Source organism: Hippoglossus hippoglossus, chromosome 22, assembly GCF_009819705.1.
Source record: "Hippoglossus hippoglossus isolate fHipHip1 chromosome 22, fHipHip1.pri, whole genome shotgun sequence".
Taxonomy (NCBI): domain Eukaryota; kingdom Metazoa; phylum Chordata; class Actinopteri; order Pleuronectiformes; family Pleuronectidae; genus Hippoglossus; species Hippoglossus hippoglossus.
In genome coordinates, this window is record NC_047172.1 from 17,786,157 (window position 1) to 17,812,717 (window position 26,561).

At 42.8% G+C, this 26,561-nt stretch overlaps 1 protein-coding gene and 1 long non-coding RNA gene across 3 annotated transcripts in view; one reads left to right on the forward strand and one right to left on the reverse strand.

The window, feature by feature from the left end:
- The window catches only part of LOC117756008 (gastrula zinc finger protein XlCGF57.1-like), a 145,509-nt gene that overhangs the window by 91,849 nt on the left and 27,099 nt on the right, over nt 1-26,561 (reverse strand). Inside the window, exon 4 of one of the 2 annotated variants that reach the window (XM_034576281.1) lies at nt 2,510-2,848. In XM_034576281.1, coding sequence (XP_034432172.1) covers nt 2,510-2,848 — 339 coding nt within the window. The other variant, XM_034576282.1, reaches the window with a different exon arrangement.
- LOC117756019 lies at nt 1,953-26,304 on the forward strand. The gene is made up of 3 exons (XR_004612717.1): nt 1,953-1,990; nt 3,273-3,278; nt 26,196-26,304. It is a non-coding gene; the product is annotated as an uncharacterized LOC117756019 (long non-coding RNA).

The window sequence follows — 26,561 nt, forward strand, 5'->3', positions numbered from 1 at the left end:
AAACAAACATATTTAATCATATGAACTGGTTAAGAACATACATGTACATACTGTGCAAGGAAAACATTTTAACCATAAAGACATGGAGGACATTATATACAATTCATATATATATATATATATATATATATATATATATATATATATATATATATATATATATATATATATATTAGTGGTGCACCGATGTATCGGCCGTATATCGGTAGCAGCCGATATTCGCCTCGTTTACTGCCATCGGCGTATCGGTAATAAACTTGACTTTCACCGATAACATTGGCCGATGTTCATTGGTATGTTTTCTGCAGCCTGCCAATCTGGCATCCAGATTATGGTACACTGACGCCGGGTTTACACCGGGCGCTGAAGCGCCGCGCAGCGCCAAGGAAAGCCAGGCGCCTGTTAAACCTTTGTGCGGTTCACATGCCCTTCACCGATGGTTTCGGCGTGCGAGCGAGCGTATCGCGCCAGGAAACAGACTGAAAAATGATTTTAAACGATATAAATGACATATTTTATATGATATAAATGATCAAATATGCATCCAATACTTTGTATTCCCTTCTGTTGTCCTGGAGTTTTAATTTTCCCAATTTTCCCAATCACATAATTAAATGTCCCCCTCTGCCCATCCACTACAGCCACACAAGCAGTCATATAGATAAAAAAGAGAGAGGGGGGGGAAAGGCTTGCTTGGGGGGGGGCTAAATGCCTGCTTGGAGAGTACTCATTTACCCCCCACACCTCCTATTGTGTTGTGTTGCACAGCAAGCTAGTAGTAGCACTGCATCTTGACTTGAATTTATATGGCATTCCCTAAGGGTTTATGCTAGTGTTTTGTAAGGCTGCATTGCAAGCAACTGTTTACAGTTGAGATGATGTCTTGAGTAGACTTGGTGATACTGTTAAATGTTTGGCTGAATAGGTGTCTATGTCCATCCATGGCATCTAAAGTTACACTTGTCACTTTTTCTGTTTTTCATATTATTCAAGTAATAAACAAATATCGGTATCGGTATTGGCTATCGGCTAGATTGTTGTTTTAAATATCGGTATCGGTCAAGAATTTCCATATCGGTGCATCCCTAATATATATATATATATATATATATATGAATATTTTATGATGCATAAATCAAATCAGTAGAAACTGGGAATATCAACACAAATCTTTCATGTTAGTCAATGAGTTATATTTTCTAGGGACATAAAAATTGTTTAACTGATAAAAACAGGAGAAAGGGGGGATTCTAAATTCTCTATTTACAACAGTAAACTATTAATATGTATAATATGAATAGTTGCTGACAAATCCTAATAAATATTTTGTTGCAAACGATGCAACTTAAATCTTTAACCACACAGAGCAAGTAAATTCATTCTCCCCTGTATGACTACTCATATGCAGTTAGATTACCTATTAGTCTAAATATTTTACCACACTAGGAGCAACTAAACGAATTCTCTCCTGTATGAATACTCATATGTTTAGTTAGACTGCGCTTTCGGCTAAATCTTTTACCACACTCGGAGCAACTAAACGGTTTCTCTCCTGTATGAATCCTCATATGTTCAGTTAGATCGCACTTTCGGCTAAATCTTTTACCACACTCAGAGCAACTAAATGGTTTCTCTCCTGTATGAATCCTCATATGTTCAGTTAGATGGCTCTTTTGGCTAAATCTTTTACCACACTTGGAGCAACTAAATGGTTTCTCTCCTGTATGAATCCTCATATGTTCAGTTAGATCGCACTTTAGTCTAAATCTTTTACCACACTCATTGCAACTAAATGGTTTATCTCCTGTATGAATACTCATATGTTCAGTTAGACTGCACTTTCGGCTAAATCTTTTACCACACTCAGAGCAACTAAATGGTTTATCTCCTGTATGAATACTCATATGTTTAGTTAGACTGCAGTTTCGGCTAAATCTTTTACCACACTCAGAGCAACTAAATGGTTTCTCTCCTGTATGAATCCTCATATGTTCAGTTAGATCGCACTTTAGTCTAAATCTTTTACCACACTCATTGCAACTAAATGGTTTATCTCCTGTATGAATACTCATATGTTCAGTTAGACTGCACTTTCGGCTAAATCTTTTACCACACTCAGAGCAACTAAATGGTTTATCTCCTGTATGAATACTCATATGTTTAGTTAGACTGCAGTTTCGGCTAAATCTTTTACCACACTCAGAGCAACTAAATGGTTTCTCTCCTGTATGAATCCTCATATGTATAGTTAGATGGCTCTTTTGGCTAAATCTTTTACCACACTCGGAGCAACTAAATGGTTTCTCTCCTGTATGAATCCTCATATGTATAGTTAGATCCCCCTTTTGTCTAAATGTTTTACCACACTCAGAGCAACTAAATGCTTTCTTACCAGTTTTATATTTCATATCACTTAGAGACTGTTTGTTATTTTTTGTATTTAAACCAGACTGAGGTTCCCTGGTCTGCATCCAATCATCTTCACTGTCTACAGTCTTTTCCTCAGTACCTTGTTGTAAATGTCCATCAGGACCTGAGTTCCTGGCTGGTTCTTGTTCTCCACAGTCCGCTCTGTTCTCCTCCGTCTGATTCCGATGAAGCTGTGCCAACTGAGGATTCTCTTCATCTTCTTCACTCTTCACAGTGACAGCAGTCAATGTGAACTTGATATCAGCCTGCTCAAGTTGTTGAAGCTGCTCTCCCTCCTGATTGGTCCACGGTTCCTCCTGTTCCTCTTTAATGTGGGGGGACTCTGGGTCTTCCTGGTCCACAATGGGGCTCCACTGCTGCTGCTCAGGGGGAACCTCTTCTTTATTCACCATCAGCTGCTGTATGTCTGCAGGACACACTGAAACACAAATACACACGTTTATCATTTCAGAGTTTCCTGAAGTGTTTTAAAAAACTTGTGTTGTGTCGTTTAATGTCGACTGTTATTATTTTTGAACGATCACACTCAAGAAGCAGAGATGTTGAGGTAGTTCACAGTTACCTCAACATCTCGACGCAGCTCGTAAATTTAGCAGCATTAAACACTGGAAGTGTTTCCAGTAAAAATGTTTTATATTTTGAGGCCAAATAAACAACTTAGGACACTAGCAGAGCAGAGCGAGTGGAAGTTAGTTAGTTGGTTAAGCTGTTTTCAGACATGACCTGTGGGTAAAAACCAGAGAATTGTCTCCAGAGTTTGTTTCACACATGAACAACACAGCAGCAGGTTTTCTGCACAGACTCGTTCACAACAGTATCAAATCCTCCTCATTATTCACCAGGTGAAGGTGGAGCAGCAGAAAGAGACAGGAAGTGACGTTATAACTCTGCTGCATAGATCATGTGATCATGTATACATCACCCCGACAACGTCGTCAGCTCTTATCACCACAAACTCTCTTCACATCTCTGTCTGGTCTTCTAGGGATGACGTCATACGGAGGAAGGAAGATGGCTGTGTCGAGTCAAAGCTTGAATTCACCCAAAGAGCAAACTGAAGCAAAAAAACAAATAGCCCACGATCATCTAAAGTGTGGAAGTTTTTTAGACGGAGACCAAACAACATGTTTGTCTGTAAACTCTGCAAATCCAAAATGATCACAGCAGCACAACCGTGATGCACGAGCACTTAAAGCTGAAGCAGCCAGGGGAGATTTCTCCAGATGGCAGCTGGAGCGAGACAGAACCGCAAGTTTTACTTTTTGTCCTGAAACAAGCGTAATGTATTACGATCATCAACGCGTGGAATGGAATAGGAATAGACTGGAATACCTGGGATCATCTTAACTGCACAACTCCAGTGACTGAATCAATCCACGTTGTTATTAATATAACACAACAGTGATGTAGAAATTATACTCGTTTTAAAATATTGCAGTATCATAAATATTCACACAATATGTGTCTGTTTTTCAGGATGAGACGAAGCAGTCTGGAGGACTTTTTACACAAAAGGAGCCAAAATGCATGAACACCCCAGATGTGTGCTGAGCTTTCTAACAGCATCTTGCAGATGATTATCAAGGACATGTGACCCCTGGCTGCAGTTGGGGGTCAAAGCTCCTAATCCTTTGATCTACACATTTCATCAACTTAACCAACCAGACATTGTTTTAAACGTATTCTTCCCTTTAAGGAGTGTTAGTTTGATCAACTCGTGTTAGCAGAGCTGATGCTAGCTAACGTTAGCCTGTGAGCGGCTCCTCGAGGGACTGACCAACTCTGTGCAGCCGGAGTTCGGGCTTCATGACGGCATCGAGCAGCCTCCTCTTGCGGTAGATCTCCCGCTCTGACCGCTCCATTCTGTCTTCGTACACCGCCACGGTTTCCTCAATCCCTGCGTCGATCTCCTCCGCCGCCGCCGTTAGCCGCTCGGTGAGCAGCGCTCTCAGCGCCGGGACTTGAGCCGTTTCTCCTCCTTTCTCCAGCTGCAGCAGAAAGTCTTCAGCGGCAGCGCTGATCCGCTCATGTACCGACACCCGCAGCAGCTGCACGTCGCACATGTTCCTCCTCTTTGCGCACTTTGAGTCTCGGAGCGAACAAAGTGAGCCAGGGTCTGGTAAACAGAGACACCGAGCTCAGAGCCAACAGTGACGCCTGCTGGACTGGAGGACGAGGAGGAAACTAAAGTCCTAGTACTGCACAGTAGAAAAAATGGAAGACGAAACATGACTTAATGACAAATAAATATATAAATAAATAAATGTATAAATAAATACTTAAATGCATGAATAAATAAGGAATAAATACAGAAATAAATGTCTGAAATTCATTGCCACATGTATTTTCTTCTGTATTTCTGTGTCCGTGTGCTAATGAGACTGTGAGCGTCTCGTCTCATGTTGTACTGAGCACAAAATGTTGACGAGTCAATTTTCATGATGTTTAAATGCAGCCTCATAAACGCTGGAGCAAATCAAACAAACACTAAGTCACTTCATGTACTGATCAGGTCCTGATAACTAGTGATGAGTGATTATTAGTTTAAGTGAGAGCAGGTCAGAGTGGAGGCGGAAAGAGAAACTTCAGCTCAGTACAAACCAACTGCAGCTTCTGGCTGTGGAAGGATGGATCCATGTCATCGCTTCAATCAGCTGTAAACACAATCAGTACAATCAGCACGGTTCAATGACAACATACTCCTATACATGTGACCAAAAAATGATCGAATGAATCTAATCTTACCCTCTTTCTTCTCTGTCGACTCCTGAACTTCTCAATGCTGCTGCAAGAGCTGCAAGGTCCGGTTGGATGTACCGGAAGTCCCTTCATACTGGCTCATAGTACGTCTTAGTACGTCTTACAGGCAGCTGGAAAACAACATGAGTAACATGAGTATATTATTAATAAACGGAAATAGCCTCGCTACATCACAGTTGGAAGATCCACAGTAAAAAAACACAATTCCTAAACAGTTACTTACATACAATGGCGTCATTTTCCACACTGCAAATCCGGACTTGCAGCTAGAGTCTTGGCCTAATGTGCAGTGACTGCCTCGTTGTGTGTGTGTGTGTGTGTGTGTGTGTGTGTGTGTGTGATGAAATAGATCAGATGAAGTAGACTTATACAATGTATTTTATACAGCACCCTTGCTCCTTGCTTATACAGCACCCTTGCTCCGGTTCGTGGCGCCGGCCACTCAGAGGGCAGTTTCCTATAAAATACATCCGGACAAAAGTTTATGAAAAAACTTAACGAGAACAAACTCTTAAATTTATGAAGTTCGTACTTATTTAAACATGCACTAGTTCTGCTCAAGCACTCGATGCTCTCTTCTTCTTTTAGCAACTTTCTCGCTAATCCCACAGTTGTGAACACGCTATTCAGATCTAAGAGTTACTTAGCAGTTAGCAATGGCTTCTCTGTCGTGTCGACTTCAGCAAGTTTTTTACACCGAAAACAGAGTCCCTCATCGAACCACGCAAAACACGAGCCAGTAGTTTCTTGTCTGCGGGAGACAGATGCTTCATTCACAAGGCTGTGATTGGACGAGCCCTCTACCGTGTTGACGTTAACGACTGACGTGGCATCTTCAGGAATGAACGTATTCACGAGCTGAGTGTGACGTTTTCAGAGTAAAACTTCACAAATGACCTTTTAACTTTTGAAGCAGCGGTTTTAACAGTTTTTAAATTGTACTTTACATTTATATGGGATGAGTATGTGACTGAGGACCAGTTTATTCTTTCTGGTGTTAAGTTAATGTACTTACATGATTCTTGCTGTTCTGTGTTTGTACCCTCATAGTTGAATGCACTTATTGTAAGTCGCTTTTGATAAAAGTGTTGAGTGTTTTAATGGAATACTGAGAAAGTTTAATAACAACAATAAGGCGATTGAAGTCCAAATTATGAGGCAATTTCAGCAGAGTCAACAGCTTAGTATGCCATGGACATGTGAATATGGTGCTGAGTTTTTCCCAGTAGTTTGGGAGGACAAATGTTTGGGACTTTGTCACGTGATGACACAGATGATATGTTTTATGTGAAGCACAGTGTTTTGGTGTCGGCAGAAAGACATCTCTTAGATGTATCATCAGATGTACCCTGAAAATTGTATCACTGATTACACTCATTATAGCATACTAACTTATATAAGGCAAATCTATTCAAGCTACAATTTATGATTCTATAATTATACTAAGCCTGATGTATTTATAGGAGAGATTTTCTTAAAAGGGAGTTAGTACCTTTTAGAAAAAGGTGTAATCTCTGCACCACTGAGTGAAACTATCCTGATTTGCATTTGTAAAGATCACAGTTTTGTCATTTACATGTGAAAGCCCCCCCATAGACCTAGGAGCAGGGGGGTCAACTGCCAAGCTTCTCAGGCTTGTAAAACCCTCCTAAACTGGAACCCCGCGTCAATTCCCGGCAGTTCCTGGCAGTTTTCTGTGCTGCCTGCAGATTCCTGTGAACAGTCGTTTACCTGAAATTCCACCGAAATTTGCAGGGGCACTAACTGACACAAATTCTTCTTTTCATGAAGTGTTTTCACTTTTTCCACTGTTCTTCAACAAAGTCACTTACCGGCTGCTTCCCATGAACGAACTCTGATCACACTGCGTGTGTCTCTCTGATCGAGTGAGTGGGGGTGGGGATAGTTTACCAGTGGGGGGAGAAGAATTCACATTATAAGTAAAAGTACCAAGAAAGTAAAGTAAAAAATTATCCATTACAAGTAAAAGTAATAAGACAGTGAAGTAGAAATACTCCATCACTGTTTATAAAGATGGACGACACGTCTCCACTTCCTCCCATTGTACGAAAATGAAGCAAAAATATATCAGATACAAACGCTGCCAACTTGTGATGATGACGTCATCTACAGTCAGATTCTGTGCAGTAGTTATTGGGGATCCCACCCATACACACTCAACCAATCCTGAGTTAGTCTCAGCTGGCAATCATGGATGGCGCCTCGAACAGCCGCCACGGTGTGTTGGTGCGCACTTCTGTGTTTGTTTTTAGTCTTTAATTCAGTTCTTTGCGGCTCAACTTGGATTATTTTCACGATGGATGAGCTACTTAACATCAGGGACTCAACACCATCTGATTTATGTCCCAACTTTCTCGCCTCTTCCATGGATTTATTGGATTTACTAATCAAAGGTGCCATGGTCCTCGGTCACGCAGCGAGACTGAGGCGGAGACGGAGAGGAAAACGTGTTGGGGCCCTTGTGCGCTTCAGGGAGAGGGGATTACGCTCGCCTCTACCGAGTATACTCCTCTCCAATGTCCGCTCACTGTGCAACAAAATGGACGAACTGCGCCTTCTCATCAGGACAAATAGAGACTTCCCTTTCTTCTGTTTTGTGTTTTACGGAATCGTGGCTGACTGAATCTACACCGGACTCTGCCGCACAGCTGACCGGCTTTCAGCTGTTACGTGCGGACTGCGATCCGATCCTTTCACGCAAAGCAAAAGCGAGGGATTTGTTTCTATATAAACCACTGCTGGTGCAGCGACGTGAACGTGATTTTACCATCCTGTTCTCCTGACCCGGAATCATTTTTCATCACCTGCAGACGGTTTTACTCTCCCCGTGAATTCACTTCTTTTATCCTGGCGGGTGTTTACATCCCACCGCAAGCTGATGTGCGAGAGGCTCAACGTCAACTCGCTGATCAGATATTAGGAGTGGAGAGAAGGAGAGAGAACACATATTCCCCTGTTATTGTCATTGGGGACTTTAATAAGGGCAACTTAACTCACGAACTCCCCAAATACAAACAGTTAGTCAAATGCCCGACCAGGGGGGAGAATACTTTGGACCACTGCTACAGTAGCATCAGCAGGGCTTATCATGAAGTTTCCCGCACTGCTCTTGGTCTATCCGACCATGCTCTTATTCATCTGATCCCAGCTTACAGACAGAAACTTAAACTTTCTAAACCTGCTGTGCTGACATCTAAGAATTGGAGCAGCGTGACTGCCTGGACAACACAGACTGTGACATTTTTAGAACTGCTTCCAACAGTCTGGACAAATATACAGAGGCTGTGACGTCATACATCCGCTTCTGTGAGGACAGATGTATTCCAACACGCACCAGGGTGAGTTACAACAACGACAAGCCCTGGTTCACAGCAAAACTCAAACAGCTTCGTTTGGAGAAGGAGGTGGCCTTCAAGAGTGGGGACAAGGATAGGTTCAGACTGGCTAAATACTCGTTTGGCAAGGAGATTAAAAAGGCCAAATGACAGTACTCGAAGAAGCTGGAACAAGAATTTGCAGCCAACGACTCCTCGTCAGTGCAAAACCAAATCCTGACCTGAATGACTTCTACTGCAGATTCGACAGACAATGGACCAGTCCTAACCCTACCCCACATTCCCTACCCCCCTCCACAGTTATCACACCTCTTCTTCCCAGCCTGGACAAAGACACTACCCCCCACCCCCCCCCCCCCCCCACCAAATCGTCCCAGATTGCCCCCTCGCCCCCATCACACCTCTCTCCATTCAGGAGAGAGATGTCAACAAACTACTGAAGAGACTGAACCCCCGCAAGGCAGCTGGACCAGACGCTGTCTCCCCCTCCACAGTAAGGTACTGTGCAGACCAGCTGTCTCCAGTGTTCACGGACATCTTTAACACCTCCCTGGCTGAATGCGTAGTACCCATCTGCTTCTAAACATCCACCATCATCCCCGTTCCCAAAAAGCAGAGGATCACAGGCCTTAATGACTACAGACCAGAAGCCCTGACCTCTGTAGTAATGAAGACCTTTGAGCGCCTCATGCTGACCAACCTCAAGGCCATCACCAACCACCTCCTTGACCCACTGCAGTTTGCCTACATAGCCAACAGGTCTGTAGACCACGCAATCAACATGGGACTCCACTTCATCCTCCAGCACCTTGACTCCCCCGGCACCTACGCCAGGATCCTGTTTGTGGACTTCAGCTACGCATTCAACACTATCGCCCCAGCTCTTCTCCGAGACAAGTTAACACAGCTGAGCATGCCTGAGCCCACCTGCAGGTGGATCACTGACTTCCTGACAGACAGGAAGCAGCGCGTGAGGCTGGGCAAACTTGTCTCTGAGCCCCGGACCATCAGCACTGGAGCCCCACAAGGCTCTGTGCTCTCCCCTCTACACAAACAACTGCACCTCCAACCACCCCTCTGTCAAACTCCTGAAATTTGCAGACGACACAACCCTCTTTGGATTAATCTCCAATGGGGACGAGGCCGCCTACAGAGAGGAAGTTGACAGTCTGGCTTCCTGGTGCAGCCAGAACTACCTGGAGCTGAACGCTTTGAAAACTGTAGAGATGGTAGCAGACTTCAGGAGGAGCCCAGCCCAAACCGCCCCCCTCACCATGTGCGACTCCCCAGTTAACACAGTGGAGTCTTTCAGATTCCTGGGGACTATAATTGCACAGGACCTGAGGTGGGCGGAGAACATCACCTCCACCATCAAGAAGGCCCAGCAGAAGATGTTCTTCCTGCGACAGTTGAAGAAATTCAACATGCCGCAGAAAGTGATGGTCGAGTTCTACACAGCCATCATTGAGTCCATCCTCACTGCATCAATCACCGTCTGGTTCGCTGCCTCCACTGCCAAGGACAAAGGCCGACTGCAGCGGATCATTCGGTCAGCCGACAAGGTCATCGGCTGCGACCTGCCAGCTCTCCTAGACCTGTTCCACTCCAGGACCAGCAAGAGAGCAGGCAAGATCATTGCTGACCCTTCCCATCCCGGTCACCACCTATTCCAGAGACTCCCATCCGGCAAAAGGTTCCGGACTATCAAGACCAAAACCTCGCACCACCTGAACAGTTTCTTCCCCATGTCAGTGGGACTCACAAACAACCCCCGGCATCACACTGACTCTGGTCCCCCCCCCGCACGCACGCACGCACACAAATGCACTACAGTGTAATTTATATATTATTGGCACTTTCCTAATTCCAATCACTGCACCTTAGTAACACACGTGCCAAAATAACTTATTTTTCTATTTCATAAAACATTGGTCTCTTATTTTTATTTTTAGATTTTTTACCATTTGTTAATATTTGCTCTTTTGACAATTTTCAAATTTTCAGTTCTTTGTCTACTTGTATATATTGTTGTTTTATGTTCTATGCGCCAACCACACCAAGTCAATTTCCTGTATGTGAAAATATACCTGGACAATAAAAGAATTCTGATTCTGATTCTGATGAAGTCTCAGCCCATTTTTATATCCCACCCTCTGGAACTGTATCGCCACTGAAATCTGCAACGCTGTGTCTCTGGACAGCTTCAAGGAACTCTTCAAACACCTGTTCACTACTAACTGAGCCTCTGGCCTCAGTTAGTAGTGAACAGTTAGTGCTCCACTCTGCATTTACTGATGTTTATTTCTATCCTGTTTCGAAATTACTTTCTTTTGTTTTCTCTCTAGTCCCCACAGACACATGTAAAACGACCTTGGGTCTCTTGAAAGGCGCTTTATAGATTCAAGCTATTATTATCAAATAACGAATTAAAAACAAACCGATCAGAAACACTTGAACAAATATCAGTGTGATAAGAACTACACCTAAAATGGCAGAAACCATCTTTGATAAACATTTATTTAACATCTACTTTGATATTTTAGTTTGGTCCACGTCCCATCTGCTAACATGGAGGAGGCAGTGTTTATGGCCTATACCGCAGCCAGACACCAGTGGGCGATCAAGATGATTTGGCTTCACTTTTGGGAGCTGTCATTTCGTCCATTTTTATTTACATTCTCTGGTTTTTATTGTGTCAGTATTTAGTCATCGCCTTATGACAGATGATAAAGTTTTTCACTCTGATGACAGGTAAAAAAACGCTGTTTCTGAGGAATGTTATATTCATCAGTTCATCAGTCGAACCTTTAACATCACCTAAAACGGTTAAATAAATAAAACCCTTTAATTTCCATCCACATTGATTGTGAAAATACAGTAACAGTGAAACTCTGTATATTCACCATTAACTAAAGCTTTACATCCGTCAGTGCTGCAGCCTGAAAGGAAAGTTCACGATTGAACCAAGGGACCAACAAACATCAGTTCCACAGATAAACACAGATTCATGAAGCAGACTCCAGGAACTCACCAGAAAGAAGACCTGATGTTACGTTCTGTTTTCTTGGACCTGCTCTTAGTTCTGCTGCAATAGGTCTAGAATGTCGGGGGACACATGGAGTTTCTCTTTCCTCTCTATCACATTAAAGACATTAATGTCTCATCAACACATGTTACTGACTTGACTTCTACACCAGAGTCCCTGTGCTTTATTGTGGTTTATGAATCTGCGAAGAAGAGATCATGATCGTAATGGTGGAATCTTGTCTCGTGTTGGCATCTGATTGTTGATAGTGGTGGTGGACCATCGAGGTGGCAGCCGTGGACCCAGTGGATCTTGACGATGGATTGTGGATTATGGTGGCATCGGATCCTGGAGGCTGCTGATCATGGACTATGATTACAACAAGACTGCTTGATATACAATATGTCTACGTAGATACCATTATTGACAATAACTCCTCAATTCATTTACTTTCCATTATGTTACAAACTGTTTATTCTAATCATTGTGACATGTGACTCTCTGAGGTTTCAACGTTGTTTGCCTCCAGTTAATAGTTATTTTTTTGTGATTTTACTCTTGTTGAGGGTTAAGAACACAAGATGTTGCACCTTGTTAAGACAGTGAGACAAATTGTGATTAGGGAATATGGGCTATACGCAGACATCTTTTATTTGATTGATTGATTGAACTGAAATAGGTTAAATCACACCTGACAACATGGAAAATCCTCACCATACTTTCACAGATATTTTATATATATATTAATTCCTTGATCAATTGATTACATTCCTGATTCCTGTCTTTATATACGGTCGCTGATGGTCTTTATATACAGTCCCTGATGGTCTTTATTTACAGTCACTGATGGTCTATATATACAGTCACAGATCATCTTTATATACTGTCATTGATGGTCTTTAAACACAGTTACTGATCATCTATATATACAGTCACAGATCATCTGTTTTGAAGGCGACAACTTGTGTTTCAGCACAGATCTGAACATACAAAAAGTCTGAATATTAAAATCTGAGATTACAAATAGTAAAAAAATGGAAACAAAGGTGTGAAGAGTAAACGCTACCCGTCGGCTATCAGACGTTTCCAAAGCAACATGAACAAACAATCTGTCGCTCTAATCCCGAGGGTGTGAGATCACAACACTGTTGGTTTTATTTCTTTTATCTCCCTAACACTCTTGTCTTCTATAAATCTTTTCTCGTAAAACGTTTCCTTGTTTGATTTACAGAAATGATCTTATTCAAACAAAATTCAAAACCTCATTAGGATCTCTGTAGGCACAAAGGAGAGGGAGTGCAATGCACAAAACAAACTCAGTGTTCAATCGGTCAACATCTGTCCATCAATTTGGTGACAGTTGCACCTAAAAACATTGATGGTCTTTGCAGATCGTGGCTCCTGACTTCCCTCCACTGACTTCCCTCTACCTCCTTCTCCTCCTCCAGATACCTCTGGTAGTTGTCCACAGCATTGTTCTGTCTGATGCAGTGCTCAATTACCTGGACAAAACCATGACATCAAATGGTTAAATCATTCAGTGACATCACGGCCGTAGACACGTTCCTCTCTTCTGCTGAGAGCCACTTTGCTCACAGTGAAAGTAAATTAGAGCAAACCAAAAGTGACTCAATGTCAACTGAGGTCACCTGGGTGGATGTGGACTGATGTGGACTGAGGACAGACAGGTAAACAAACAGACAGACCCACAGGTAAACAGACACACAGGTAAACAGACAGACAGACAGACAGACAGACACACAAGTAAACAGACAGACAGACAGACAGACAGACAGACAGACAGACAGACAGACAGACAGACAGACAGACAGACAGGTAAACAGACAGACAGACAGACGGACAGACAGACAGACAGACAGGTAAACAGACAGAAACACAGGTAAACAGACAGACAGACAGGTAACTGACTCAGACACTAAAGTTACGTGTCCTCCTCTCTGTGTGACGTCACACAGTGTGACGGTAAACAGACAGACAGACAGGTAACTGACTCAGACACTAAAGTTACGTGTCCTCCTCTCTGTGTGACATCACACAGTGTGGAGATGAGATGACGTTAAACTCCACACGGTTGATGATGTGTGAGTCTCACCTGGGATTCGCGGCCCACCCGCTGGCCCTGTTCTCTGGGGGTTTTCAGGATGAACTCTATCTGATTTGCGTATCTGCAGAAAAAGACCAGATATCGAATCAGATAAAGATATGCACAATAGGCTACATGGTAATGGTAATGCAGTGAAGTGTCAACTTGTCACTTGTTGCACATTGTTACAGTACAAAGTGATAATGATGTCCTGAAAAGTGTTTTGACAGCAGAACAAGTAATATAGCCTTCACGTATCCAACAGTAATATCACTTTTTTTTTAACCCTTGTGTTGTCCCTGCTTCCCCCGGCTGTTGGCCCCCTCACATAGCCCACCCCATATTAGGACACACACGTAGCGCAATAGACAAGTGAGCAGCCCTTGCAGATGTATTTGTTACACCCGCGGCACATGGTGTGAGTTTTACAGTCCTTTTTCCTGGGGCATATCTGACACCTCTTCCTCTTACTCGCCCCGAGCGGGGCTGCTGCTAGGGCTATGGAGGAGGCCGGACACTCGGGTCGAGCGTCGTAGTCAACAGCTCTCTATGCGGCGGCGGCAGCTTTTACAGCCGTCACAACCGCGGCGGACGCGTCCATGCGGGGGATGCGCTCCCTTCGTGCGATGAACGGAGTCACGAGAGCCTTTCCCAGCTGCTCTAGGAACACCCTCCGCTTGTTCCGCTTGCCCGGCATCCAGTCTGGGTTGATCTCTCTCCATATCACGAAGGCGTTGTAGGAAGAGACGTCAAGAATGTTGTGAAAGACGACCAGGGGCCAGCGCGCGGTCATCCTCCTGCAGCTGTACGTTCCGATCACCTTGTCTAGGTTGTCCACGCTGCCTTTGTTGCGGTTGTAGTGAAGGACGATGACCGGTTTCCCGTCCTCGCGGTCGCTGATGTCGGCCTCAGGGTGCCGTGTGCTCAGGAGCACCACATTCCTGTTTTTCTTTGGGATGTAGGACACAAGAGTGGCAGTGGGCGTGAATGCGAACTTGGATGAGAACACCTCTCTTCCCTTGACCGCGAGCAGCCCGGTCGGGAGCTCGGGCTTGTTCTTTCGAACAGTGCCGACCACGGTGAGCTTCCTCTCCAGGAGCTGCCACGCGAGTTCGTAGGAGGTGAAGTAATTGTCGCACGTGACGTTACGACCATGCAGTCCCTCCGTTACATCGAGCACTACCCACAACCCCTGGTTCCAGTCTGGGCGTCCGCCGCTCGGCTTTCCGGTGTACACTTGCATCTTCCAAGCGTAGCTTGATTTCGCATTGCAGGCCACCCACGACTTGATCCCGTATTTCGCCGGCTTGCTGGGCATGTACTGACGGCATGGACACCGGCCTAGGGAGAAAAACAGGAGGAGAAGAGATGAGAGGAGATGAGATGAGGACGAGGACTAGCAGCCACTATCTACATAACATAACATAACATAACATAACATAACATAACATAACATAACATAACATAACATAACATAACATGAAAAAAAAAAAAGACTAACCTCTGAACCTCAGTGGCTCGTCTCGTGCGTCTCGTCTCGCGGCCGTCGAAGCGCAGCAGTCTGGAGTACGTGTGGAAGAGTTTTAGGGGCATCGTGGCACGAAATATCGCCCGGCCGCTCTCGGCGTCCAACAGGCTGGCGGCGGCCTCGCCCCGGGACCTGTACACGCCCGCTAACATCAGCAGCCCTACGTAGGCGCGCAGGTCGGTCTCGTCCATCCCTTTCCATTCGTCACCGTATTTTCGACGACCCTCCTGATTCGTCATCTCCAGGATGATGTTCTCTACCGTCGGTGTGATGAACAGGTGGAACGTCGAGGCTAGGTCACCGGTGCGGGACGTCACGTGGATCGTGGGGCCCCCCGCTTTGAGCCGCAGCAGAGGAGGAGGAGGAGGAGGAGGAGGAGGAGGAGGAGGAGCAGTGGCCCTCCTCTCGGCCGTACGCCCTCGAGGACCATGTTATTTCCCCGTTTCTTGAGGGGAAGGTCTCTCTTTCCACGAGTCCGGTGGTGGTGGTGGTGGTGGTGGTGTCGCCGTGGTCTTGTCCTCCTTCTTCTTCTTCTTCCAAGGATGAAGAATCTGCAGAAGCATCACCCACTTGGTCGTAGTCTTCGTCACCGCCGTCGTCTTCGTAGTCACCGTCGTCGTCTTCGTCGCTATCACCGTCGTCTCCGTCTCCGTCCTCTCTGTCTTCTTCTCGGTCTGCTTTTCTGTCTGCTTCTCGGTCTGCTTCTCCATCTCCTTGTCCGTCCGCTTCTCGGTCTGGCTCTTTCGCGTCCACTTCGGGTTCAGAGGATGGTTGCTGGGAGAATAGCTGTTGGAGAACCTGTTCTCTGGTGAAACGCTCCTGACGCGACATCGTGCCATGGTCCGTGAGAGAGTGGCACACTGAGACTTATATGTGGGTCTAATGTACCCCCCCTTGATTTCAATTGGAATCAGGTGTGGGTCTAAATGACCCCACAGAGCACCACAGTGCCCTCTCTGGGGGTCTAAATGACCCCTCCCATGACAATCGAGAATGACAATCCATTGGTCTCAATTACCCCAGGAGAATTGGATAATGACAATCCTTGGGTCACCCTAACCCTAACCCTGACCGGCCAGGGCTTGCGTATGATCACACGCACGCACGCACGCACGCACGCACGCACGCACGCACGCACGCACGCACGCACGCACGCACGCACGCACACACACACACACACACACACACACACACACACACACACACTCTGGGTCAATTCGACCCAGGAACAACACAAGGGTTAAATGCAGTTCAAAAAACACAATTACTAACCAATATGAGGATACAATACTGAAGAAAAAATCTTTACGTTGTTCTGCTTGATCTTTAGGAAAACCTAGTGTGGGTAGCCCAAGCGCTCATCTACAGACTGGATTTCTTTGGCTTTGAAAAAAAAAGTGTATTTTTTTTTATGCATAGGCATATCTTATAAATGATCAGTAGACAAAAATAAAAGGATAAACATGACATGGACCCATAAAATGCTTAATACATCTTATTAAAGTTTAACTAAACCTCTAAAAAAAAAAATTCAGTTGAAAACCAATATATCTGGATATTTAGTAGAGCAAATATATATTTGGGAATTCGGCTGTGTTAAAACACAGTACATATGAGCACAGAAAGTACAAAAACAATAAAACGATGTGAAGGGATGACACTGCAGCGTCTCAACCATCCACGCCTGGAACAATAACAAGCACGTAAACGTTCACAAACTAGTCCAAATCTCCCCGAGTAAGTCACAAACAGCGGTAGTTGCTCTCAGACAGTGTGGCAGCAAAGGCAGCTGCCTCCAAACAAAGGTGGGAGCTGCCGCGGCAGGTGCCCTAATGCAGCCTGGCAGCACTGTGATTTCAAGTTTCAGTTCAATGAAACAAAACACAGGCGAAGTATCAACAGCATTTAAGCAGAATCGATACAAATAAGACAAAGAAATCAGCCACATAAACGAGCATGTCAGTCACAATACGTGGAGAAATGCAGATCACTTATTTGTGGTGCTCAGAACAGTAACACGCTGATAAACATTCATAAACTACGTATAAATCTCAGGGAATTAGTCACAAACAGCGGAAGTTGGCCTCAGACATGGTGGCAGCAGTGGCAACTGTCCCCAAACCGCTGTGGCAACTGGCAAATGCCTTTACAAATCAGTGGCAGTTTTTATTGCCATCGCTGCCCACACACACACGCGGCGCGGGAGAAGGTGAAGGAGGCGGCAGCAGCAGCACCGGGGCCGGCGTTGGGGCCAGGAAGTGCGATATGTTGCAGTAGACACCGGCTCTTGAAGTAGCTTGTGACATTACCGGAGGAGAATGGCGGAGTGGAGGATTTGCGTCGTGGTTCTGCTCTTTGTCGGTTGTGAGTAATGTTTAATTTAAATTATTATTTTCGAGCCTAAACGTGTTCGCTTGTCAGTCAGAAATACAAAACAAGTTCATAATGAAGTCAGTGTTACGATTCTCAACTTTAAAATATATCATAACATTTGTCACACTTAGATTATATTTCTTTTATATATATTATATTTCTTTATACTAAGAAGATCATAAATTCTAATCCGTCAATGGAGCCCAAATAGTATGATAGTGTTTTAGGAGGAGGAGGAGGAGCTTTACAGCAGAGTAATGTGACCGACTCTGCTGAAGCTTCTGGAATATCCCAACAGTGGTGGTGGAAGCCACATGGTTTTTTAGGAGATTGATCCAGATGCATGGAGCATTAGAACTGGGTGCTGCTTCTCCATGTTTAGTTTGGACTGATGGGGACAGAAAGTAGACCCGTCCCAGACTACCCGAGGGGACTGGATGGTGAAATAGTAGTTGATTAGAAATGTAACCATTCAGTGCTTATAAACCAACAGCAATATTTTGAAATCAATTCTTTGATGGACAGGAAGCCAGGGAAAGGAACTGAGAACTGGCCTGATATGATCCACTGTCCCGGTGCTAGTGAAGACTCAGGCTGTTGTGTTTTCAATGAGCTGCAGTTGTCTGATCAATTGTTTTTTACAGTCTATCGATTTGTTACAGTCTACCCAGCTCAGACCTGAGGGCACTTCATCATCGAATTGATGAGTTTCACATTGTTTTGTACACTTTTGTAATATGGTTTGTGTGACAGACTTTGTTTTTCCCTTCTGTATATTGACATTAGCACTCCGTGCTCGCGAATCAGGCAGAATTAACTAAGGATGGTCCAGTCAGGATTGCGAACGTGAGCACCTTCATCACCTCAGAATGCTTCCCACGGGTCATCTACAGGGGAGACTGTCTTTCAGAGGTATCACAGCTTTAATCTTATGCAAAAACGTTTGAAATGTAAAAAGAAATATAGTGACGAACTTCATTCTAAGAATTATGAATAGAAGGTACAGAATGTATACCTCAGCCAAGCCTGAACAATCCAGCACGACTGTCTAGTTGTTATAGTAGAAGGGAGTGGTCTGATCACCTAAATGATTACAGAGTGAAATGAAAACCAATGAAACATATATTTTACTCCTAACTACGTGTGTCTGCTAATAAACTTAACACAGTATTATATAGCAACACAAAATATGTTTTTAGAAAGGCTACAGTTGTGGAACAAATCATTTAAAGAAATTAGAAAATTTGAAGCTGCACTATATTGCAAATTTATAAATATCAACTCACTAAATATGACTGCAGATTTTTAAAATCTGTTATGTTAAAGTAAGAGGGCGAAAAAATTCCTGGATCCGCTGCTTTGTCCTGATCCGTTGCAAAATTGAACGAGTTCTTCTCATGCCCCATCCCTCCTCCAAGTTTGGTACGAGTTTTTCCTGCAACAACGCAACCAAAAATCTGTGAAGTGCAACTAAAACCTGTCCTTGGTTGCACCCTTGCGCCAAACATTAAGCTGGTCCGTCTATGTGCATTTTAGCGAGTTGTCTGTCTCTCTCTCACCTCTGAGTCTGGGAGCAAGTTGGAGTTAAGACTCACACACACACACAGGCCTCAGGCCCCGACCACACTGAGAGAGCAGAGCCCCAACCCAAAAGCTCATCTAAATCATAACAATCGCAATCCTGTTTACTGAGCTGGTAACATACAGTATATCCTGTTCCAAATGTTTAATATTTCTTCAAGAGCATTTTTTGTTAACAGAGCCAGACAGTCGTACTTATTCTTTTGATTGTGTGTGGTTTATTGTTATTGACGTTGTTTTTTAGGATGTTTTGATATTTTTCACTCTAATTCAAATGTCAGACTAAATATTCTTAATAATTAAGTTCAATTCTCTTTGAAAGGGTGTACTTTCATGTTTGTGGTATAATATTTAATAATATATCATTATTACACACACACACACCTAATTTTCCGCCCGGAAAAATCCTGTTGGTCACTTTATTGTCCCTTTGTTTCTTCTCCATAGAAAGAGCACACATCTAACTGTACCAGTGAGTATCATTTCCTGGCAGACCTATTCATGAAGTTTAATGATGCTGTGTTTGATTCCATTGTATCCTTTGTATTTAAACTTTTAATTTAAAATGTGTATTTCCATTTATCCAACGTTCTGATGTAAGAATGTTTTCTTTTTACAGTTGTCTGCCGTGAAAAGGTCGTGCCTCCGGAAGGTGAGGATGTATTAAAACAATAAATTATAGTTTCAGTGTTTGTGTCGTTGAGTTGTGTCAGTCTAAAGCTGCTTTCAGACATGCACAGAACTCTGGAGAACCTCAGGACATTCTCTAGAGGGGCTGTATATGTGAACGCAAATGTCCTTCTGCTGACCCCCCAGTAAAAAGTGAGCAGATAGTCCAGAGGAGCCGATGTGGGAGAACAGCAGGAGATCCTCCTGAGGATTTACGGCGAGCAAGCGAGCGTGTTGATGATGTTTTTAACACATGACGGAAGCTAAATTGAAAAACACCCAAAAGAATACACATGTGTCAGGATGAATATGCAGAGCCATTCACGTAGAAGACAGTTGCAAAGATGTCAAGAGAGCTTTTGATGTTGATGTGCTGAAAACAAAATCACATGATCTCCCCAACTGACATAATACGTTAAGTCCTGCCTCTGTCTGCTGCACCACCCCTCACCTGAACACTCCAGAGATTTCTGTGTTGTAAACGCGTCGAGAATCTCCTGCAGTGTTGTTCCTGTGTGAAAGGCAACCTTCAGAGAAAGTCCGGACCAAATTCTGCAGACATTTTTAGGAAGTCATGTCTGAAAACAGCTTAAGGGTGAGACATTGTTAAGGTTTGAAAGGATAAGGTCACATCATGTGTCTGTACTTCCTCTAGGTCACTTCTTTTCACTTGAAGCAGCTTCCTTTCATAAGTGACAGACAGCAGTTAACTGTGATTTAAGAAAAGGCTAAATATTCAGTTTTTACAATGAGTACATATTCATCTTTACGTTACAAAAGAGTTAAATGGTGGTCAGACATAGACATATAGACAATTTCTGTCGACTGCACCAAGTAAGTGATCTTTAATGATATCAAAAGATAATCAATCCTAGAGTATGTTTGGGTGTCGAGATGAGAAAAAAGTTAATTGTTTCCTGTCTGGGTGATGTGCTCTCCAGATGTCTATCATAGAAATTTAATGGGTTCTTCCCTGATACATACCACAACTGTTCACCAAGTTTCGTGGAAGTCCGGCCCGCAGTTTTTGTGTAATCTTGTTTATAACCAACAAACTTACAGACAGGGGTGAAAACATAACGTCCTTGGTGGAGGGAACTATGTGACTGTTGTGGGGATGAGACGTGGTAGTAGACACCCTGCCTGACCAGTTCATATTATAATTGTGACTTAAATCTGTGGATTTATTATTTAAAATTGAGCTAAACCCCTTTTCCTACCATATATTTCTTGTTCGATTATGTTGCTGAAATTAAGAAGACCACCTCTCTTGGATGATTCCTGTCATCATCATTTCCTCCGTTATTGGGCTGCCTTTTGTTTTGAAGGACGTGGAAGCACAAGCACCAGTGGGTCAGTCGAGGGACCTTCATCTGTTAACCAACCAGCCTTTTTATCCAATTAATCTGTCCATTTAATCTCTAAATCTGTTTTCTACTGCTGAGAACTACATTTATGCTTATAATGCTTCCTGAAGAATCTTTTAGTACAAGTGTTTTCTATTATTACATCATTGCGTTGTTACTGCTGCAATACTCTTTACATCTGGCCAAAATCAGTGCTAAGTGCCTTTTTGTTGGAAACCATCTTTATTTTGTATGAAATGATGCAGCTTATTCTCTCTCACATCCACATTTTAGCAAAATTCGCAGTCATGGTAAGCTGAAGCTTTAACATAGGATCCAAGGCTTTTTAAAGACAAACTGTCCATGAATGTAATCAGTTCAGGACGTATGTCTACATAGTGTGACTTAAGTCAGAATACTCCACATGTCTTGATTTGATTAGGACTCATGCCGGGCATACACTGTGTGCGATATGAGCCAGATTTTGACCAGATTTCTGAGTCGCGTGACATATTTTAGAATCGGAGCAATTTTCAGCTTCGTCTTGCGTATTTTGTTCTGTTGTTTACAAGGGGGCGGGTTTGAGGAACGGTCAGATGCTCCTGACCACTCTTCGGACAGTCGGATGAATTTCTGAGATGTCAGAAATGTTGTTTGACTGTCGTCAGGCTCTTGCACTCAGGTTGATTTCCCCATAATCAGCACATTTTTCTCTCACTTAGTTGTGTGAAATGGTAAAACACAATAGTAGGAAATTGTCTAAAGCAATTGCACAGCAAGAAAGAAAAAGGAGATAAAGGGGTTCTTACGGTACAGTCATCAGTGTAGATCATGATCAATTTACAATATAGTTGCCTCAAATGCAGTTTGTTTCCTTTCTGCAAAGATGGCCAAATCAAAATGCCCATGTCTTCCAAGCTACTTGTGTATCTGAATGCTGATGCCTCTGGCACACCAGAGTGACACATATGATCAAGGCAGCATGTTTCTCCCTTGTTCGCATATCAGCAAACAGACCTTGAATTCTTCCTCAAAAAGCAGATGCAACGTAGAGTCTGAGCAGTCAGGTAGTGTCGTGAGCTGTGACTTTCAGGATGTTTCTAATGTTCATAATATTGTGCAAGTGGAAGATAGCTGTCCCAGAGATTTGTTTTATTTGATGGTAAAATCATCTGGTCCAACATAACTCAAGGTTCCTCACAGTGGAACTAGGGGCCAAACTAATACCAAGGTGACTATCTGGTCAACAGTGTTTCTCCGAGATGTTTAGGGCAAATTACAATGACCTCAGTCTGAATCTGGAAGTAAGATGTTCTGGGTCATCCAGGCCTTGATGTTCTTGAGACATTCCTGAAGTTGAACTAAGTGATTACATTCATCAGGCTTCAGAGTGCTGGGTGTCTTCTGCATAACAATGGAAGTGTGCGTGATGCTTTCTGATGATGTTGCCAAAAGGGAGCATATATAAGATGAAGAGTATCGGTCCAAGGACAGAACCTTGTGGACCTCCATGACTAACCTGTCTGTGCATTGAGGAGTCATTGTTAACATTAACAAATTGAAATCTATCTGATAAATATGATTTAAACCAGCCTAATGTCGTTCCTTTAATCCCTACATGTTGTTCCAGTCTCTGTAACAGAATCTTATGATCTACGATGTCAAATGCTGCAGTAACATCCAACAGGACGAGCATAGAGACAAGTCCATTATCTGATGCCATTAAAGGTCAATGGTAACCTTTAACAGTGCTTTTTGACAGGATTTTGGAAATGAAGACTTGATATAGGTCTGTAATTAGCTAAAACATCTGGATCAAGAGTGGCCTTTTTAAGCAGAGGTTTAATAACCGATACCTTAAAAGCTTTGGTACGTAGCCAGTTATCAAAGACATAATCTGATTTAGTATGGAACTGTCAATTAGGGGGAAAACTTCCTCAAATAGTCTAGTTGGGACAGAGTCTAATAGACAGGTTGTTGGTTTAGAGGATGAAACTAGGAAGAGTTCAGGAAGACCAATTGGAGAAAAGTGGTCCAAATATAAATCTGGTGCTGCAGTGGTTCTATGGTTTCTGTACGAGACAATGTATCTATGCTGTTCATGGGGAGGAGGTGGTGGATTGTTTACCTGATGGTTATAATCTCATTTGTAAGGAAGTTCATAAAATCATTGCTTCTCAGAGTTAGAGGACTAGATGGATCAGTGGAGCTGTGGCTCTCTGTCAGCGTAGGTGAAAAATCATCTTGGCTGGTGAAACGCCACTTCCTCACCAGCTTCCGTGATGTTTTATAACACATGTTTGAGTATTACACCATGGAGCTAATCACATCTGATTTACTTTCTTCTTTTTCAGGGGGGCGACAGCGTCAAGGTTTGTTTTTAATGAGGCTGTTGTAATAATTAAGAAAGTTTTCAACTAGTGTGGGAGTGGAGATTTGATAACTTTCCTGTATTGTACTGACACATGTAATAGTGTGTGTAATGTGTGTGTAAAATATAATTTAAAAAAATGGTCGGATAGAAGAAGGTTTTGGGGAAATATTATTACATTTTCAATGTCTATGTCAGAACAAGATAAAAAGTGAATGGGTTTATTTACATGTTGAGTAAAACCAATTGAGTTCATGAATGAATTAAATGCTGAACTAAGTCATTGACAACATCTACATGAATGTTGAAATCACCGACTATAATGACTATCTGTCGCAAACCCTCCACCTCTGCCTGTGCCTCGAGGAATATGATTGTTAAAATTGGTGGGGGGCGTCATTTAAAACTACATGTTCACCATTTTGAAGCCAGTTTTCAGTTAGACATAGTAAATCGATCTGATGTCAGTAATCAGATCATTTAATAAGTGTTGTGCATGAATGTGTTCAATGAAAACTGAACTGTACAAATCAGTTTACTAATGATTAACGTGAAAACATTTTTAAATCATCATCGCATTGGCCATCACGTGAGATACCAGGAGCAAGGGGTTAGTGTGTGTCTCATAAACTCTGGAGAGAATCAAACAAACACAAATTAAAGTTAATTTCTGTTTGTCATAACTTGTAATGAGTGTTGGTGTTTATAGTGAAAGTGTAAAGTGAGCTCAGGTCAGTGAGTGTGGAGGACGACACTGAGACTCTGACATGATACAAACCAACCGCTGCTTCTGATCCTGAAACAGCGGTGCTAATAATTTATCATTAGTCCGGAACCCTGTATTCACACTTGTGTTGCTCCCATTCGACATTTACCGCCTCGTTCACATCAACGAGTTCTCTTCTCTCACCGCTGCTTCACTGTCCATGTGTGACTGAGTGGGGGCCTGTGTGTGTGTGTGTGTGAGTGTAATGCTGCATTCCAGACGACTCGGATGTCAGATATTCCAACTTGAAATTTCACAGTTCCAACTTCACATCAAACATAAACATACATGTCTGACCATGAGACACTGATTTATTGGATTCGTGATGAGACAATTCAACTGTGACTAGTGCAGCCTCCGTTCATACAGAAACAAAGAGGAGGGAGACGACGCCATTATACTTTTTGTTTGACTTTGATACTTGGAAACATAGATAAGAACATACATGTACATACTGTGCAGGGAAAACATTTTAACCATAAAGACATGGAGGACATTATATACAATTCATATATATATATATATATATATATATATATATTAGTGGTGCACCGATGTATCGGCCGTATATCGGTAGCAGCCGATATTCGCCTCGTTTACTGCCATCGGCGTATCGGTAATAAACTTGACTTTCACCGATAACATTGGCCGATGTTCATTGGTATGTTTTCTGCAGCCTGCCAATCTGGCATCCAGATTATGGTACACTGACGCCGGGTTTACACCGGGCGCTGAAGCGCCGCGCAGCGCCAAGGAAAGCCAGGCGCCTCCCATCCACCCCCGTTAAACCTTTGTGCGGTTCACATGCCCTTCACCGATGGTTTCGGCGTGCGAGCGAGCGTATCGCGCCAGGAAACAGACTGAAAAATGATTTTAAACGATATAAATGACATATTTTATATGATATAAATGATCAAATATGCATCCAATACTTTGTATTCCCTTCTGTTGTCCTGGAGTTTTAATTTTCCCAATCACATAATTAAATGTCCCCCTCTGCCCATCCACTACAGCCACACAAGCAGTCATATAGATAAAAAAGAGAGAGGGGGGGGAAAGGCTTGCTTGGGGGGGGGCTAAATGCCTGCTTGGAGAGTACTCATTTACCCCCCACACCTCCTATTGTGTTGTGTTGCACAGCAAGCTAGTAGTAGCACTGCATCTTGACTTGAATTTATATGGCATTCCCTAAGGGTTTATGCTAGTGTTTTGTAAGGCTGCATTGCAAGCAACTGTTTACAGTTGAGATGATGTCTTGAGTAGACTTGGTGATACTGTTAAATGTTTCGCTGAATAGGTGTCTATGTCCATCCATGGCATCTAAAGTTACACTTGTCACTTTTTCTGTTTTTCATATTATTCAAGTAATAAACAAATATCGGTATCGGTATTGGCTATCGGCTAGATTGTTGTTTTAAATATCGGTATCGGTATCGGCCAAGAATTTCCATATCGGTGCATCCCTAATATATATATATATATATATATATATATATATATATATATATGAATATTTTATGATGCATAAATCAAATCAGTAGAAACTGGGAATATCAACACAAATCTTTCATGTTAGTCAATGAGTTATATTTTCTAGGGACATAAAAATTGTTTAACTGATAAAAACAGGAGAAAGGGGGGATTCTAAATTCTCTATTTACAACAGTAAACTATTAATATGTATAATATGAATAGTTGCTGACAAATCCTAATAAATATTTTGTTGCAAACGATGCAACTTAAATCTTTAACCACACAGAGCAAGTAAATTCATTCTCCCCTGTATGACTACTCATATGCAGTTAGATTACCTATTAGTCTAAATATTTTACCACACTAGGAGCAACTAAACGAATTCTCTCCTGTATGAATACTCATATGTTTAGTTAGACTGCGCTTTCGGCTAAATCTTTTACCACACTCAGAGCAACTAAACGGTTTCTCTCCTGTATGAATCCTCATATGTTCAGTTAGATCGCACTTTCGGCTAAATCTTTTACCACACTCAGAGCAACTAAATGGTTTCTCTCCTGTATGAATCCTCATATGTTCAGTTAGATGGCTCTTTTGGCTAAATCTTTTACCACACTTGGAGCAACTAAATGGTTTCTCTCCTGTATGAATCCTCATATGTTCAGTTAGATCGCACTTTAGTCTAAATCTTTTACCACACTCATTGCAACTAAATGGTTTATCTCCTGTATGAATACTCATATGTTTAGTTAGACTGCAGTTTCGGCTAAATCTTTTAC